We start from the raw sequence: 18,513 nt of genomic DNA, 5'->3' as shown, positions 1-18,513 counted from the left end.
GGGAGAGAGAGAAAACCCACCGACCTCCCCAGTTCCGGCCTCTTTCCAATGGAGGAAAGGGGCCGGGGGGCTCGTTTCCAGGCCCCGCTCAACTTGTGGGTCCTGGGACGGTCGCGCGCCGCACCTCGCGCGCCTGCGCGGAACGGGCTGGTTCCCCGGCGGCCCTCGCCGCTCCATCACCCGGGCGGCCACCAGAAGTTTCCAAGCGGGTGAGAGGCTGGGCTACGGGACGGGGCTAGGGCCCTCTCGGCACTTACTTGGTATTCGATCTCCAGCGAGGCCTTCAGGGGCATGGGCTGGTAGAAACACTCCTTCCGGCCGGCCGGAAGGGTAAAGGTGAAGTCGCTGTCTAAGGAGGGGGTGAAGCCGGCCGTCCCCGGCAGCAGCACTGATGGCACCGCGGCCAAGAGGAGCACCGGGAAGGGCAGCCAGATCTTGTCGCCCATTCCTGCCGGGGCGGCTTAAGGCTGACAGGGCGTGGGAGGAGTGGGTAATGGGCGCCTACGCTCCGCGTTTTCTCCCTGGATTCCTCGTGGTTGGCAGAGAAACCTGGAGCCTGCAGAAGTTGGAGGTGGCGGCGGCAGAGGTTTCCTCTGAGGGCAAAACACAGTGCTCGGAAGGGTAGGGACTGAGGGCGGGGCCAGCAGTCCCTTTCCGCACCCTCCTGGGTCTCTGCCCCTGCAGGCGTGAGCTCGGCCCACCTCACAGCCCGACGGCCGCAGGTTCCCTGGCTTCTCCACGCCACTGGGCGTCGTGGAGGCGGTTGTGGGAAATGTAGTTCGTAGCGTGCTTGGAGCCGGGCTCGACAGCGCTGGCGGACTACCATTCCCGACAGGCCCTGGGCCTCTGGCTGCCTGACGCTGATTCGGCGGGAGGGCAGAGCTGAGGCGGGGGAGACGCGTTCTCAACGGTTCCCGCGGCGGTTCGAAGCCCGCGCGTCGGGCGTTCGCTGGTTCTCCGTTTCGTGCGTTTGACGCTTCCAAGTCCGGGACCGGAGACGTGCCGAGCCTGAAGCCCGGAGTGCGCAGCTGTCGGGAGTTCCTTCTCCTCCGCTAGGATTCGGGCGGTGAGCGACGGCCGCTGGGCGGGTGGAAACCCGCCTCCTTGGAATGTTGTTCTGTTCCTCGCGGCTGGCCGCCGCGGACGGGGCCCGCCCGCCGCGCCCCGCCTGGGCCCGGCCCACGCTGAGCACGCTGCTCGTTAGAGTCTGCTTGACGAGCATTTTAGTTGCGGGAAAGTCGGAGAGGAGGAGTTCATTTCCCCCCTGCCGCTGCTTCTCGTTTTACTTTTATTAGATGCAGATAGTGTGAGCTCTGTCAAACTGAGCGTTCTTCAGTCAGAACAATGCCATACAAAGCGACGACCTCGTTATAAAATTCTGCAGCCATCCGATTACATTTGTGGAGTGGGGAGAGAGCACGACACTACTGCGGTGTGATGGGATGTTTGCGTGAGCACACCTAGAAACACCTTGTTCTTGGGCTACAAAATGACCTTGTAAGGACCCATACATAGCATGATGTGCCTTTTCACCTATCGGAGGCAATCCAGATAGACTTCTTTACCTACTGCAAGTCGAATGGAGGGCAATCCTTTGTCAATAAATGGCCCATTAGGGAAAACCCCAGAAACGTAAGTAGCAAGAGTTAGATAGGGATATTGCTGCTTGAGACGAGTTAGAGGACTTTTCACAGTAAGTTACATGCAAGTGGTTAGAAAGGACGTTTGCTTTAGGTGGAAACAATGCCAAATGGCATTTTAGAACTGGTCCAAATTTCCTCTTTTTCCCTTTCAACATCCTACAGGGAACTGGCAATGTGAAAGAAAGCAAGCAGGATGGGGACCTGATTCATGACCTTCTGTCTGGCAGAGAATTCTTAAAGCGGAATCAAATTTGTGGGAGCAAAAGGGAAGAAAGGATAGATCTGCCCATTCAGATCAGTCTAACATCTCATTGAATTTCGTGCCACAGTCTGAAGAAGGTGAGAGTTTGCTTTCTAACCTTCTTTCACAGCTGCGAAATTCTGAGTGGGGAATACATCTCTCAGGAAGGGTAGTTTTGTAAACCTTTATTCCTTCAACAAATGTACGTGTCTTATGGTCCAGATAAGACTCCCAAAGACTCCTAACCATCTAGAACTCGAGTCAGGATGCTAAGAATGGCAATGAAAGATGCTTCATGACAAAGGTAAATGAGATCTGAAAGGAATGTCATTTTTAGATTGCCCAGAAATATCTAAAGCAGTAAGGACTAGAAAGCTTTAGTTTTAATTAATTATGGAAATAAAACCTGGAGGTTTTGAATGTGCAAGTAGTATTTAGTAGAGTTTCCCAACTTTATCTATACTCATAAATTGAAAAAAAAAAAGCCAAAACTTTTCTGACTGTATTGCCAAATGTCATTTGGACCTCTAATTGCAACAAATGAATGTTTTAAAATTTTTATAGCTGTTATGAATGGCAGATAGGTATAACCTTTATTTGACAATAAGTTTCTTCCGAAAAAAATAGTGATTTTTTTGGGGGGGGTGTAATGTTAGCATTTTATCAGATGTCCAGTAATTGTGACCTGATTATGAAAGTTCAAATACTCTGTGTTGAAACTGATGTGTAGTATAGGGGAAGTTTGGTGACGCAATGAAAAGGTCTATGGATCCAGAGACTTAAGTCCTGGTTTCACCGTTTGTGTCACTTTGAGGAAGTGCTTTAGCTTGTCAGACTCTTAGTTTCTTCATCTTTAAGATAGGATAAGAAATAGTTTATGGAATGTATTATGTTCAGTAAATGAATCAGAGACCCTGGTGGCACAACCATGTAAGCATTTGGCTGCTAACCAAGAGGTTGGTGGTATATTGGGTTGAGATGAGTCAGAATCAACTCAATGGCAGTGAGTTTGGTGTTTGGGGCTTTTTTAACCTTCTTTATTTGGCAATCTGTAAACATTGCAGCTTGTGAGACGTAGTTCTGCTCTGTTACATGGGGTCACTACAAGTTAAAAATCAACTCCATGGCACCTAACAAAAACAGTAAGTAAATAAGACTAAACTTGGTAAAAATAATACGAACTTAATCCAAAGAATTTGTATTTAGAACTTTGTGTTATGTTTGTGCATTTCAGAGAATATATTGAGTTTTTTGTTTATTTTATACCATCATGAAGATTTCACACACTTGAAATAGAAAAATAATGAGTTAAATTTAATTCGTGTGAAAGTGTTTTGAATGACACTACAGAATCCTTCAGGGAAGATAAAAGATTTTTTTTTGAGAAATGGAATCTAATTCATCATACTACTGTAATAAAGACAATGAAGAAGAAAGTTTGCTTGCAAATGTTGCTTCCTTAAGACATGAACTGAAGATAACAGAATGGAGTTTGCAGAATTTAGGGGAAGAGTTATCTAGGTAAGTAAGTAAAACCAAAAACCTTTAATTTATGAATGTAAAATGTATGAATTTCATTACATCTCACATTATGCCTTTAAAACAGTTAATTTTTTTAACATTAAATATGTCAGTTTAGGGCAAAATAGGAATATTAGAGAAGCATTTATATGTTAAGTAAATACCTTTAACATTACATTTCAGTACAAAATGTTTTGAGCATAGTTAATCTTACAATATTATGACTTTTCAAGAAAATCATTATTTAATCCCAGTGTGGAGACTGTAAATTTATGTGTTTAAACTGGTTTATTAAAAAATTATTGGAACCATTAAGTTCATAGCTATATCTAAATGACTCTAGTATTTCAGGTGCTATTCTTTTTCCCATTTACTGTATAAAAATTTATAGTGGATACTTAAATTACTGAAAACTAAATAAGTTTTTTCTTTTTTCCCCCCTAGTGTTAGTACAAGTGAAAATTCTGATTACACCTGTAATCCCTCAAGATTTGAAAGGCTCATTTTAGAAGATCTTGCTCAACCTGGCCACTCTGGACCTTTGAATTATTTACCATACAAAAAAACTTGTAAACTACCTGGTGGCAATACTGAATGTCATAAAAAGCCAAGAGATAAGGTTATTGATTTTTAGTCCTATCTACTTAAAATATTTTCTTTAAATACCTCTTCCAGTTCTACTGTGGTGTTGAAGACTTGTTGAGTTTAAATGCAATCAATATTTCCCAGGATTATGAATAAATGATTGTCTCACTTAGGGGCAGCTTATTATTGCCCTTTAATTTAATATGCACTCACACACAATTTTGTATATGTGTACATTTTGTGTGTGTGTGTGTGTGTGTGTGTGAACCCTGATAACATAGTGTTTGCTCATTGGCCTGCTAACCGAAAAGTTAGTGGTTCAAAAACATTAGCCCATTCTCTGGGATAAAGATGGTTTGTACTCCTGTAGAGAGCGTCTCAGAAGCTCACATGGGCAGTTCTACTCTGCCCTGTAGGGCCTCGATGCGTTGAAGTCGACTTGATGGACTTGATGGCAGCGAAGGGAGTGATATATATGAGGGGTTACCCCCCCCCCAAAAAAAAAAAAAAAAACGGAAAAAAGTACTGGGTGGGGCTTTCGTAGTTCGCATTTTTCCCACTGGGTGAGCAACTTGGTCTGAATTAGTACACGCAGTGGCATCTCCTGGGAAGGTTCTCTGGTCACAGTGAACTTTTTCATAAAAGCAGTTTTGCTTGAACCTCGTTTTTTGTGACTGCCAACTTAAGAGAACTGCATGGGACTGAAACTTTGTTTCCTGGCCAGAAAAATGTTGCAGAAACTATTGTGGTGTTGAGCACTGCTTACAGGGACGGTGCTATGGGAAATACTCAAGTGTATGAGTGGTTTTCTCATTTCAAATAAGGTGCACTGTTGATTGATAACAAACCTTGTCCTGGACTTTTGTCAACTTCTCCAATCGATGGAAATATTGACAAAATTGGTGCACTTGTGCTCGAAGACCTATGAAGGACCACTGAAAAGATGGGGAACTTACCTGGACTATCTTGGAGGGTGGATCAGCGAAATCTAACAGAATATTTGAAAACGAGAAGGGCTACTCTGAAATTTGTGCCTCGGGTTCTGACTGACCAGGAAAGAGTGTGGAGTGGAAACGTGCCATGCTTTGAAAGAACAACTCTGAAGCGACCCAGACTTTTTCCAAGGTTGTTACTGGTGAGGAGACATGGTGCTATTCTTAGGGCCCCAAAGCAAACAGCAAGCCAGCGGAAGACGCTATCGACACATCCAAAGAAAGCTCGTCAAGTGCAATCAAAGATCAAGATGATGTGCGTTTGTTTTGTTTTTTTATATGAGGGGGACATTGCATTTGTAGTTTGTTCCACTAGGTCATACTGTTAATCAAGCTTTCTATTTAGAGGTTCTGAAAAGATACCGTAACATTGTGTGACAAAAAAGGGCCCAATTTGTAGCAGAAGGGACTGGTTTTGCCACTACCACAATGCACTTCCTCATTCAGCTATCTCTGCGCCAATTTTTGGCAAAAAACAGCATGCCTCTTTTGCTCCACACACGGTACTCACCTGACCTCACTCCATGTGATTTCTTTTTTCTCGAATGAAGAGAGACATGAAAGGACAGCAAATTAACAAAGTGGAAGCGGTGAAGAAAAAAACAAGGGAGGTGCTGTCAGCCATCCAAACAGATGAGTTTGAAAATTGTTTCCAAGAATGGACTCACAGATTTGACAAATATATTAAGTGTAATGGAGAGTACTTTGAAGGTGATAAGGTTGTTTTGTAAAAAAATTTAAAACATAGCTTTTGGGGAAAAGAAATCCTTTTTTGGGGGGGTGAGTACCCCCCTCATATATGTAAAATTATATATTTATCTATTTTTCTTTGAAAGAATTGAACCAGTCTTAACCTATTACCAACAGCTTTTTTCATCACCGTCACCTTTACTTACCGCACAGTCACCTTTACTTACCGCATGTGCAGCTTTTAACTAATTGAAAAATCTTCAAGCCTTTTCTTATACTAAGACTTACAGCTTTAAAGTCAATACCAACTCACAGCGATCCTATAGGTCTGAGCAGAACTGACTGATAGGATTTAAGACCCTATAAATCATAATGGAGATTGACTGTCTGTAGCAGCGTATGGGGTCAAAACACTCTTCTTTTGCCTAGCAGCCAATGCTTAATCCACTATACCACCAGAGCGCCTTTTTTTTTTTTGGACTGAAACGAAAAGAAAAAAACCCCCAACACAGCAGCATCTAGTCAGTTCTCACCCATGTGACCCCTATAGTCCAAGTTCAACTACCTCACTACCCCATGGGTTTCCAAGACTAGCTCTTTACAGGAGTAGAAAGCCCTGTCTTTCTTCCATGGAACGCCTGGTAGTTTTGAACTGCCAACTGCGGATTGTAGTTGTTACACCTGAGGTGTAGCTACTGTACCACCAGTGCCCCTCTTCTTCCACTAAATAAAGGACAAATAACCAACTGCCTCTTTTTGAGCTTTCCTACAAATATGACAGAAAAGCACTTGGGAGTGGAGAAGTTTTCACCTGCGCACCGCTTATAATTATTGCTTGTTACTTTCTAACAGAGTGGTTACTTTGGTGTATTATTAGGAGCCCTGGTGGCATATGCTAAGAGCTCAGTGGGAGAAAAGACTAGGCTTTCTACTCCCAGGCTTTGTACTCCCTGCTGCAGTTAGTCTTGGAAACCCATAAGCCATTTAACTCTGCTCTATTAGGTATCTATGAGTCAGAATTGACTTAATGGCAGTAAGTTTGTCTTAAAGTTTAATGTATTAACTGTATTTTAAGTTTCTGTATTCATTTACTTTTTACAGTTGATGTTTTGTCAAGCAAATTATAATCTCTCTGATTTTTAGCCCCACATTCTGTATATGAAAAGGTAGTTCTTTACTAAATGTTATCTCATGATAATACGGCACATTTCATTACATCCATTTATGGGTTACGGATTGACCTGCTAACCAGAAAGTCAATGGGAGAAAGGTGAGGCCTCTGTCCCACAGAGCTGCGGTCTCGGACATTGAGCAGGCAGTTCTCGGTCTTCGAGGGTTGCTGTAAGTTGGAAGTGAGTAGCGGGCAGTGAGTTTGGTTAGTTTTTTGGGGGAACTTTTGTCAATTAGAACTTTTTGTCTGAAAATTTTTACGTGTATCTTTCTTCCTTATAAGCCTGTGCCATTGTATTTAATAAAACTCCGTCCCTTCTCAGCCATTTTATCTCCCTTTCCACTCTCTCCTTTATGATATTTGTCATCCTACCTGCCCTTACATGTGCACACAGGCCCGATTTCATATATACATCATAATCTTTTAAAAATAAAAATTTGCCCTTCTGACCTCCGAGACCTGGCTAATTGGAGGATTTAAAGATAGTAAAATCAATGTAAACAAATGTTTTAAAACACACAACTCTCATTGAAAGTATAATAAAAAATATATACAAAAGAATATAGTAAAATTTATAGAGTTTAAAATAAATGTTGTCATTTTATTGTTGGTGAACATTGAGTTCTTTCCATTTACTGTCTCATGTCACTATACATATGGGACAGCAAATGGAAGTAAAGGTTTCCATAAAGATTACAGCAAAGAAAGCCCTACGAAACTGTTCTACTAAGGTAACATGTGAAGTGGGGTCAACTTGGTAGCTGACAACAATGGACAATGTCGTTATGTGTGTATCTGTTAGTGCCAAAGTAAAATTTTCTAGCAGCTTTATATGCAGTCTTGATATTGCTGGATCGCAGCATGTTTCACTTCACAAGGTAATGCCAAAAGTGGGCCACTGTTCCCAAGGTGTTCTTAAGGACACCATCTTCCGCAGAATACAGAGTACTTCCTGCCTGGCATTCCTGCTAACCCTCCTTATGTATCTTTAACTTCGTTATCTGAATTTGTAGTAACTTTTCATTAACTATATGCAGTGCTTAAGTAATCCAAAATAGATTGTTCTTCATTTTTTAGGTATCTTTTGTATCTCCTACCCCTATGGATCAGGAAATTAAGAACCTTCGAGAGAAACTTAATAAACTTAGACAACAGAATGCTTGTTTGGTCTCACAGAATCATTCTTTAATGACCAAAATAGAATCTATCCACTTTGAATTAACACAGTCAAAAGCAAAAGTAAGTATCTACAAGTGATGACTGTCAATGTAATTAATCATTTATAGATTTATAATTGGGAAAATATTCCTTATATTACTTTAATGTGTTCTTATAGCAATTTTTAATGACAATTTAGTGTTAACACGTGGAATCAGAATCATATGTGAATTCTTTTCTGAAAATGATTTAGGAGGACATGCACGGTTTTGAGTAGACCTGTTGGCACAGGGTTAAAGTGTCCACCTAGCTACTCACCAAAAGGTTGGCAGTTCCAACTCACCAGCTGCTTTCCAGGAGAAATAAGTGACAGTCTGCTTCCATAATCATTAAGTCTCAGACACCTGCGGGACAGTCCTGCTGTGTCCTGTAGGGGAGCTCTGAGTCCGAATTGCCTTGATGACCACTGGCTTGTCCAGTCTGGGCATCTGGATGCATCAGAGTGTTTGATAATCTTAAAGTTACCTGTTGTGCAGTTTTATTTCCCATGCAGAACAAGTATAACTTACTAAAAAATAACATTTTGTTGTTGAGACATAAACATTAGAAGGTAGAGATAGCAAATCATTTAAAAAATATATCACTTTCAAACTGGATAACTTTGTTTTTTCCTTAGGCTTTTACTTCACTTTATTTTATTTTTTGTTAAAAGATCGTTTTATTGGGGGCTCTTACAACTCTTATGTAACAACCCATGCATCAATTATATCAGGCATATTTATACATATTGTGGCATCATTCTTTTCTAGACATCTAATTTGTATTGAGCCTTTGGTATCAGCTCTTCTTTTTTCCCCTCTCTCCCCACTTGACATTTTTGATGTGGTTATTTTTTTTCTTATGGTAGAATAACATTTCCTTAGTTAATTATATTATAATTTAGTTAATTTACCTATTTAAGTGGTTTCCTATTTGCTGTAAATTAGTGCTATACAAAACGCTGAAGACGAATGTGTGCATAAGTAAGTGTGGTGAAAAAGGCTGATGGTGCCCGGCTATTGAGACCTATAGCGTCTGGGGATTTAAAGGCTTGAAAGTAAACAAGCTGCCATCTAGCCTAGAAGCAACAAAGCCCACATGGAAGCAGCACACCAACATGTGTGATCATGAAGGGCCAAAGGGACCAGGCTTTAAACACCAGAGGTGGGGAGGGGGAATCATATCCTCATCAATGAGGGTGGCGCGTGATGGAGACCCAAAGCCCATCTCTAGACAATTGGACATACCTCCAGAGGGGTAGTGGGGAGATGAGTCACTTAGGGTACAGTATAGCAATAACGAAACCCACAACCTTCCTCTGGTTCTTAAATGCTTCCTCCCCCCAACTACCAGGACCCCAATATTGCCTTGCAGACCTGGTTAGACCAGATGATGCACAGCGGTACAGATGGGAATTGGAAACGCAGGGAATCTAGAACAGATGAACCTCTCAGGACCAGGGGTGACAGTGGCGATATCAGGAGGGAAAGGGGATGAAGAAAGGGGGAATGGATCACAGGGAGCTACATATAACCTACTCTCTGGGGGATGGGCAGCAGAGGGGTGGGTGAAGGGAGACGCCGGACAGTGTAATATAAGATACAATAATAATTTATAAATTATTAAGGGTGCATGGGGGAGAGGGGAGGAGGAAGGGAAAGGGAGGGGGAAAAAAAGGAAAGTGAGCTGATTCCGGGAACCCAAGAGGCAAGCGAATTTTGGGAATAATGAGGGCAACAAATGTATAGATGTGTTTTATACAATTGATCTATGTATTGTGATGAATTGTATGAGCCCCAATAAATTGATTAAAAAAAAAATTAGTGCTATACAAAAAAAGTAGGAAAGAGCCAAAATGTCTATTAATAGAGTAATGGTAAACTATGCTATATCCATATAATAAGTTGCTCCAAATCTATTTCAAATGAGGTAAATATGTCAGTATTACGATGCAAAGTTATTTGATCTTTATGCAATTCTGATTTTAAATGATATATATATATAAAGGTACTTTGAACTGTATCTGCATTTAGTATTCAAAAACTGTTACCTAATACACTTAGTGGTAGAGAAATGTTTTTTATGTTTATACACATAATCTAGTTTTGCTTTTTATAAAACATGCATATGTTTTTATAGAATATGCACATAAATATACACTGTGTTTGTGTAGTTGTATATGGAAATATATAAAGGGGGACCGTCAAGCAGTTCATAGAAAAATGAAAAAGATAATGGATTTCTCCACAAACTTTATGAAACCCCCTCATACATGTGACACGTATAAAGATGACTGTGTATACCCTACACTCATGGACAATTCTGAAATTGGAAATTCTAAAGTGAAGCTTTGCATGCTTTGTTTTAACTAGTAGAATTGTTCAGAGAGCTGTATTTTCCTTTTCTATTTTTCATACAAAACAAAGTGCTTTTGGGGATGATTCCAGACAAAGGAGAAGAAATCACTGTAACAAATGTACAACTTTGGGTGTTTGGGTTATTTTTATGATAGATTCTTCCAGGTATTTCCTGTGCTTTATCTACCCTTAGTTGTATCTATTATTTTTATTATTCCGAGGGAAAATATTTTGTTTTTCATTGTTTCTCATGAAGTTTAACTTTTTAGGATAAATTGTTTGCCTTTTAGATTCGCTTGAGATATGCTTTTGCTTCTCTGTAGTTATTATATAAGGGGGGGAGGACTTAAACAATTTATGAAGAAAATGGAATTTCTCCCAAAACTTTTGAAACCTCTCCTTTATTTTCTCATCAACTATAGAGGAGCTAGCTTTTTATTTTTTTAATTATTATTATTTTTAATCATTTTATTGAGGGCTCGTACAACTCTTATCACAATCCATACATCCATCCATTGTGTCAAGCACATTTGTACATTTGTTGCCTTCATCATTCTAAAAACATTTGCTTTCTACTGAGGAGCTATCTTTTTGAAGTCATAGTTGCTTTATTATTTCAAGTCAGTGAAGATCAAGGAGTTTAATTAATGCTTGTCAACTAACAACATTTTGGTCACTTTCTACCCAGACATTTATATTTTACTTCATGTATTAGCTTTTATGTTGCACATGCGCCCTTATGGAAGTCTTTGGCTGAAATCCTCTGTTGTGTTAATTAGTGTAGTCAGAACTTAATTTTTGGCAGTGTTTTGGTTGCGCTTCTGGAACCTGGCATCCAGTTTTTCTGAGCTTGTTGCCTGTAGGTCTGCCTCTAGCTCCCATCCGGGACTGCTCATTCATTGCTGTCTTCGAGATGGGATCTTCTGTTTCCTGGATCCGACGTCTTCTTTCTGGGTTTTCTCCTTTTCTAATTGGAGCACATGTCTGAGGAGCCTCTTTGCTTCTCTGTAAATGTCTTAATGTCTCCTTGCACCTGAGTGAATTCTAGGTTGAAATGTATTTTATCACAGAAATTTGAAGGCATAGCTTTCTTGTTTAGCCTCTTGTGCTGCTCTGAAAATTCTGGTGGTGTTGTGACTGCTTTGCTTTAGCATATAATCTGCTTTTTATTTCACATCAGGTAGTTTTTAGGGTTTCATCTATGGTGTTTTCAAATTTCATCATGATATGCCTTTAAATAGTACATTATTTATGGTGCTAACCCTTTAAGGCTGCCCTCTAGCCCTGGAGAGTGTTCTTACACATTAAAAAACAAAACAAAATGTACATATGTGCTGGACACAATGGATGCATGTATGGATTGTGATAAGAATTATACGAGCCCCCAATAAAATGATTAAAAACACACACACACAGGATGGTTTTCTTACTTTTGGGTTTTCTATTAGTGAAGATTGGACCACCTGAGTTTATCCTCTAAATTTGTTCAGTTCTCTCTGTTTTCCATCTCCTTGTCGTTTGGTTAATGGAGTCCTGTGCTACAACTTGGCATTCTAACTACAAGATCAGCAATTCAAAACTACCAGCTGCTCTGTGGGAAAAAGATGAGGCTTTTTACTCCAGTAAAGATTTACAGTCTCAGAAACTCGGGGACACGTCTCGGTCTTACAGGGGACTGGATGGGCATTGAGATTTTTGTCTTCGGAGGGTACTTTTTAGAGGGCTTCTTCAGCTCTATGTTCAACACATCTATTGATTTTTTTTATTTATTTCTTATTTGTTCATTTGTTTTGCAAAGTTTTTGCTCTTTGCTTTGTATTTAATGATAGCTAGATGTCCAGTACCTTCTCATTTCTAAAGATTTAATGAGTGTGGGTATGTTTACTTGTTAATCTTTGCTTTGCTTTGGTTTCTAACCTTCATGTTAGATGCCTTCTTAAGATGAGGGGTTGGGCTATTTATATTTTAAGGGAAAGTTGCTTAAACATTGTTGGGCCACTCTGTGTGCAGTGATGAAATTGGTTGTATAGGGTACTTCATTTTGGTGTGATGTGAGGAGATAGGTCTTTGGTAGAGAGAAACCAGCCCTTTTCCTAGTCTATATCATGTGACACTTCTTTCTCTGCAGCTGTTGATTTTCTCCAGCATAGAATCGTTTGCTCTCCTACCTCTCGCTAGCCCTGAATGAAATGGAGTAGCAAACTTAACTTGGGACTCTTTTGTACTATTCCTCCTGTTTATAAAGCCACTTCATTTTTGCCTGTCATTCTGTTTAGTGTTCTAGAATCTCAATCCTCCCTATCTTATTTCTCTAGATCAGTGGTTCTCAACCTGTGGGTCACAACCCCTTTGGGGGTCAAATGACCTTTTCACATCAGAAAACACATTTCCGATGGTCTCAGGAACTGAGACATCGCTCCTCTGCCTCCAGGTGGGTGCGCCTACATGCAGATATGCCCACATACGAGTACCCAGCATGAAGACTGTTACCCATGCTTCAAGACAAAATTTCATTTATTTGTAATTAGAAATACATATTTCACAATATATAATTATATATTGTTTTTATGATTAATCACTATGCTTTAATTATGTTCAATTTGTAACAATGAAAATACATCTTGCATATCAGATATTTACATTATGATTCATAACAGTTAGCAAAATTGCAGTTATGAAGTAATGAAAATAATTTTATGTTTGGGGGTCACCACAACATGAGGAACTGTATTAAAGGGTCGCGGGAATAGGAAGGTTGAGAATTACTCTAGATAAAGGCTTTTTCCTGGTAGGTAGGCACCTGGCTACTGGTATTTTGGGAGTGAAATAAGGAAGGGTAACCCGATTTACAGAGACTTTGAACTGTCTCTGGATTTCCATCCTCGCCCTCACCGCTGCCCTCCGCTGTTATCTAAGCTGATGTAAATGTTTGTTGAGAGTAGTCAGGATGAACTGTACATTTGCCACTCCTTGGGCAGTCCTCTTCATTTGACAGTAAAAGAAACTTATGGTCTAAGAAGACGGATTTATTTTCTGAAATAGGTTTTTGTTGTTTTTTTTTTAATTTTAGGTTTCTATACTTGAGTCTGCTCAACATCAAGCAGCCAGTGTCCCAATCTTAGAAGAACAGATAATCAATTTGGAAGCAGAGGTTTCAGCACAAGATAAAGTTTTGAGGTAAATAACCTTTTATAACTTAAAAAAAAAAGAATAATTGTATTTTAGGTGCAAGTTTACGCAGTTAAGCTCCCATTTAACAAAAACAAAACAAAACTCACTGCGATTGAGTCAATGCAACCCTGTAGGACAGAGTTAGAACTGAAAGCCTCATCTTTCTCCCACAGAGCAGCTGGTGGTTTCAAACTGCTGACCTTGTGGGTAGCAGCCCAATGGGAAACCCATTACATTAGCAGGGTTTTTTCCATTTAAGTGTTTTATACAAATTGTTCCAGGACATTGTTACAATTTTTACATTATGTCAGCATTCTCACTTCGGCTCTGCTCCTTTCCATCAATCTAGCTTCTCTTCTTTTTCCCGTTATCTTTGTATTTTGGGTAAATGTTGACTATTTGGTCTCATATACTTGATTACTTAAGGGAGCACCTTATTCACGGTGGTAGTTTATTTTATAAGCCAGTCTCATTATGTGGCTGAAAGGCTATCTCCAGAAATAACTCCAGTTCCAAGTTCAAAAGACCGTAGTCTTAGGGATACCCCTTTGGTCTCTCAGTTCCATAAATTGGGCCTTTTTTGGAAGTTTGAATGTTGTGGCCCGTTTTTTGCTCATTCTGTCTTGGACCTTCTGTGTATCCCTAGTCAGAAGGGTAGTTTGTGGTACTGGCACCATCTAGTTCTTCTGGTCTCAGGCAGGAAAAGGCTATGATTCATGTGGGCTGGTAATCCTATGGATTAATTTTTTGTTTGAGTTTGTAGTTTCTTCCATTCTCTTTTCCTCCTGATGAGTATAGACCAGTAATTATTTCTTAGATGGCTAATTGAAAGTATCTAACACCCTAGATGCTAATCACAAAACTAAAATGTAGAATATTTTCTATGCATTTTTATTTCCCACTTCTACTTTTAAGGTATATCTTGACAAATCTTGCCTTCATCTTACCTCAGTAATCTACAGTGACTCAGTAGTTTAAGAACTTGTTGATTCAAATTTATGTAAAGTGCTGTTTTTGATCCATCATTACTCCTTTTGCCTGCAGGTTATATGCATTATATGGGGTTGCAAAAGGCTGAATCTACACTGAAGTTCTTATATGCTTTCATTAAATTAGTCTCTCTTGAGTCTTTACTTCCAACATGGCAAAGGAAAGGAAGAACAGTGGCCGTGCCAAAAAGAACTGTGCACATGAGTAGCCTTTATCTTACACAAACTGTGCCTACTGCATATCCAGAGACAAGTCCAGTAATACATTTGTTTGTTATTGGGAGCTTGCAGCTGCCAGAGACGGATCCAAAGTGAATGTCTTCCATGCATACGTATTAACCAAACTGTACCTGGAACTTCATTAATTGTGTGTTGTGTTATTCACAGTAAGGTGGTCAGGAACCAATTTCATGAAGCCCATAAGGACAGAATGCCCCCATCCTGTGTTACCCAATGACGTTCATCAAAGCCCATGTAAAAATTTGAGTCCTTAAAGACTGAAGAAAGGCTAACTGGAAATAAAATGGATATTGTACTTTAAAATGATTTTTTAATTAGTTAATTTTCTTGTCTCTACATAACAATATATTTTCAGAGCTTATAGAGCCATTTAAGAAAAAATTTAAGGAATCAGCTGCTTTATAATTTAATCTCCCCTCTGCTTAAAATGGAAAGTATAGACATACTAAGTAGCATAATACTCTGTGAGCGATTCTCAAAAGACCAGCAGCATCAGCATCAAGTTGTTGTTTTTTAAATTCAGCATCAACTTTTAAAAATACACATTTTCTTATCCTATCTCAGACTTATTGAAACAGAAAACCTGAGGAATGAGGCCCAGTAGTCTATACTTTAACAAGTGTGATTCTGAGTCACACAAAAGTTGTGCTTCCTGTCCATCCATTTTAAGTTTCTTTGTAATGCATATTGTATTTTAAGCTTCTTAGAGATTTCATATTTTCAGTTGTGAATTTCCCCCCTTTCTGTTCTTAACTTGTATATAACATAGTTATTTTTTAATTGGGCTAGTTGTCACTCTTTTATTAGTTGTTATTTTTCTTTTTAGTTTCTTGGGTTCTCCAGCAGATAGTGATATTATCAGCATATAAAGAATATTATGCCTTATTTTTCATCACTTTTATTTGGTTTTGCTTTATCTCCTAGAGTGGACCTGTCAGAATAGCTGTAGGATCTAGTGATGGTAATAGCCTTATCTAATTTCTGAAGGAGCCCTTACTTGTTGGGCAGTTCAAAACCACCAGCTGCTCTGAAGGAGAATGACAGGGCTTTCTACTCCGATAAACAGTTAAAGTTTCAGAAACTCACAGAGGCAATTCTTACACGCCCCATACGGTCTCTATGAAGGCGCATTGACTTGATGGCAATAAGACCCAGTTCCTAAACTGCATAGCATTTTTTCTGGTACCTGACCAAGAAAGTGATGGTGCTTCAGGTACATTTATCATTTCATGGAAGTAGTACTCTCTTATCCCATATAAAAACTTCTAGTTAACAAGTGATGAATATGATACCTTTCCTCTGTCTTTTACCACTATACCTGGTTCCCTTAACTCATTGACTGATTTTGCATACCTAGAATAATCTCTTTAACCCACTCAAAACCACTCACTGTCATTGAGTCGACTTTGACTCATAGCAACACTGTGGCAGTGTATAGAACTGCCCCTTAGAATTTCTGAGGCTGTAAGACTTTGTGGGAGCAGAAAGCCTCCTCCTTTTCTTGCAGAATAACTGATAAGATTGCACTGCTGACCTTGTGGCTACTAGCCCAACACTAAACCCACTAGACCGTCAGGAGTTCTGAGTCTCTTTAATTGTATGTTTGTTTTTTTAAATTATTTTATTGAGGCTCGTACAATTATCATCACAATCCATACATACATCCATTGTGGCAAGCACATGTGTACATTCGCTGCCCTCATCAGTCTCAAAACATTTGCCTTCCACCTCAGCCCTTAATATCAGTTGCTCATTTTCCCCCTCCCTTCTACCCCTCCTCCCTCATGAATCTTTATAGTTGTTTTTTTGTGTGTGTGTGAAACAGGTCACTTTGCTTTTAATTGTATTTTAAGTACATGGAGACCAGCCCTAGATGAGTCGTGGGCAATTTTCCCCTCTACGGTTCAGTCTCTACCACCGATTTCCCACGATTTGCTGGCACGGGGCATCTCGCGAACGCCGGGGGAGCCTTTATAGTCTTTAAGAATATTCTTTCTTTTATAGAGAAGCAGAAGATAAACTAGAACAGAGCCAAAAAATGGTGATTGAAAAGGAACAGAGTTTGCAGAAGTTCCAGGAAGAATGTATAAAGTTGAAGGTGGACTTACTTGAACAAAGTAAACAAGGAAAGAGGTATGTGTTTTTAAATAAAATATTTATTAAGGAGAAACAGAAATACTACTTGTTTTAAGTTATTTTTGAAGTGACCATTTTCAGAAGTGTCACAATAAAATAACTTTTTTCCATTTAAAATTTTTATGTGTGGATTTTATTTGATTGGCATCCTGAAATGGGGTTAATTCCAAGAAGCTTTATATGTTCAAGGAGCCTTGGTGGCGTAGTGGGCTATGTTGGCCGCTAACTACAAGGTCAGCTGTTCAAATCCACTAGCCACTATTCGGGATTAGGGATCAGGCACTCTACTCCCATAAATATCCGCCGTCTTTGAACCCACAGGGGCAGTTCTCTTCTGTCATATGAGGGTCACTCTGAGCCAGAGTCAACTCGATGGCAGTGATTTTTTTTTTTTTTTTAGTTTAAAACATTCAGTATGAAATACAGAAAAAAGCTTTTACAGTAATAATACTTCTAATAAGACTAAATAAAATATAAGGGGTTTCAAAAAGTTTGTGGAAAAATGGAATTAAATATAATAGAATGTTTCCATGAGCTATTTGAAACCCCTCACATTACGTGAACTCTGTAAGAGAAAATTTGCCTCACAGATGTAATAAGAAAAGGAATGTGAAAGTAGTTGAATTTTCCTTTATGACTACATATTTAAGAATACAAAGAAACCTATTTTCTATAAAGTGGATCTTGAAAGAAAAAGTTTTTGAAGTAGCCTGACCAAGCAATTATTAACTTTAAATGTGAATTAACCATTAAACTATCAAGGTTTAATATTTTTCAGTTCAAATTAATGAGATAGTATAACATATAATAATACACTTCAAGCAGCCTTTACACGGGTAAAATATTCTGTGTTCTTTGACAACAAAAATATTTTTGAAAGACTTATACTATGCTATAAACATAAAAGACTTTTAAAAAGTTTTTTAAGTTGAATAAATATTTGTTTACTGTTTATTTAAATCTCAGTCATCTCTAAATCTGTCTACAAGCCTTTTTAAAAAAATCATTTTATTGGGAGTTCATACATACATCCATTGTGTCAAGCACATTTGTACAATTGTTGCCACCATCATTCTCAAAGCATTTTCTTTCTACTTGAGCTCTTGGTATCAACTCATTTTTTCCCCTGCCTCCCCTCCTCTCCCTCCCTCATGGTCCCTTGATAATTTATAAATTATTATTTTGTCATGTCTTACACTGACGTCTCCCTTCACCCACTTTTCCGTTGTCCGTCCCCCAGGGGAGGGGCTTATATGGAGATCCTTGTGATCTGTTCCTGCTTTCTACCCCATGTTCCTTCCACCTTCCTGGTATTGCTACTCACACCACTGGTCCTGAGGGGTTCATCTGTCCTAGATTCCCTGTGTTTCTAGTTCCTATCTATACCAGTGTACATCCTCTGGTCTAGCCAGATTTATAAGATAGAATTGGGATGATGATAGCTGGGGGGAGGAAGCATTAAAGAACTGGATGAAAGTTGTATGTTTCATCATTGCTTCACGGCACCCTGACTGGTTCATTTCTTCTCCACGACCCTTCTGTAAGGGGTTGTCCAGTTGCCTACAGATGGGCTTTGGATT

The 18,513-nt window shown here is 39.5% G+C and overlaps 2 protein-coding genes across 6 annotated transcripts in view; one reads left to right on the top strand and one right to left on the bottom strand.

The window, feature by feature from the left end:
• The window catches only part of TMED5 (transmembrane p24 trafficking protein 5), a 14,489-nt gene extending 13,808 nt beyond the window's left edge, over positions 1-681 (bottom strand). The window contains exon 1 of one of the 2 annotated variants that reach the window (XM_004699257.2): positions 258-681. In XM_004699257.2, coding sequence (XP_004699314.1) covers positions 258-446 — 189 coding nt within the window. In that variant the 5' untranslated portion in view covers positions 447-681. The remainder of the gene's footprint in view (positions 1-257) is intronic. The other variant, XM_004699256.2, reaches the window with a different exon arrangement.
• A 307-nt stretch (positions 682-988) lies between these two features.
• The window catches only part of CCDC18 (coiled-coil domain containing 18), a 107,222-nt gene continuing 89,697 nt past the window's right edge, over positions 989-18,513 (top strand). For 3 of the 4 annotated variants that reach the window (XM_045292023.1, XM_045292026.1, XM_045292025.1), the window contains exons 1-7: positions 989-1,066; positions 1,806-1,982; positions 3,119-3,405; positions 3,850-4,024; positions 7,921-8,082; positions 13,468-13,574; positions 16,802-16,930. In XM_045292023.1, coding sequence (XP_045147958.1) covers positions 3,272-3,405; positions 3,850-4,024; positions 7,921-8,082; positions 13,468-13,574; positions 16,802-16,930 — 707 coding nt within the window. In that variant the 5' untranslated portion in view covers positions 989-1,066; positions 1,806-1,982; positions 3,119-3,271. Of the gene's footprint in view, positions 1,067-1,415; positions 1,498-1,805; positions 1,983-3,118; positions 3,406-3,849; positions 4,025-7,920; positions 8,083-13,467; positions 13,575-16,801; positions 16,931-18,513 lie in introns of those variants that run through there. The other variant, XM_045292024.1, reaches the window with a different exon arrangement.

The sequence above is a fragment of the Echinops telfairi genome, unplaced genomic scaffold, assembly GCF_000313985.2.
Source record: "Echinops telfairi isolate 266 unplaced genomic scaffold, ASM31398v2 ScPeMD7_443;HRSCAF=831, whole genome shotgun sequence".
Classification (NCBI taxonomy): domain Eukaryota; kingdom Metazoa; phylum Chordata; class Mammalia; order Afrosoricida; family Tenrecidae; genus Echinops; species Echinops telfairi.
Note: the sequence above shows the minus strand (reverse complement) of the source record. Positions and strands in the feature narration are given on the sequence as shown.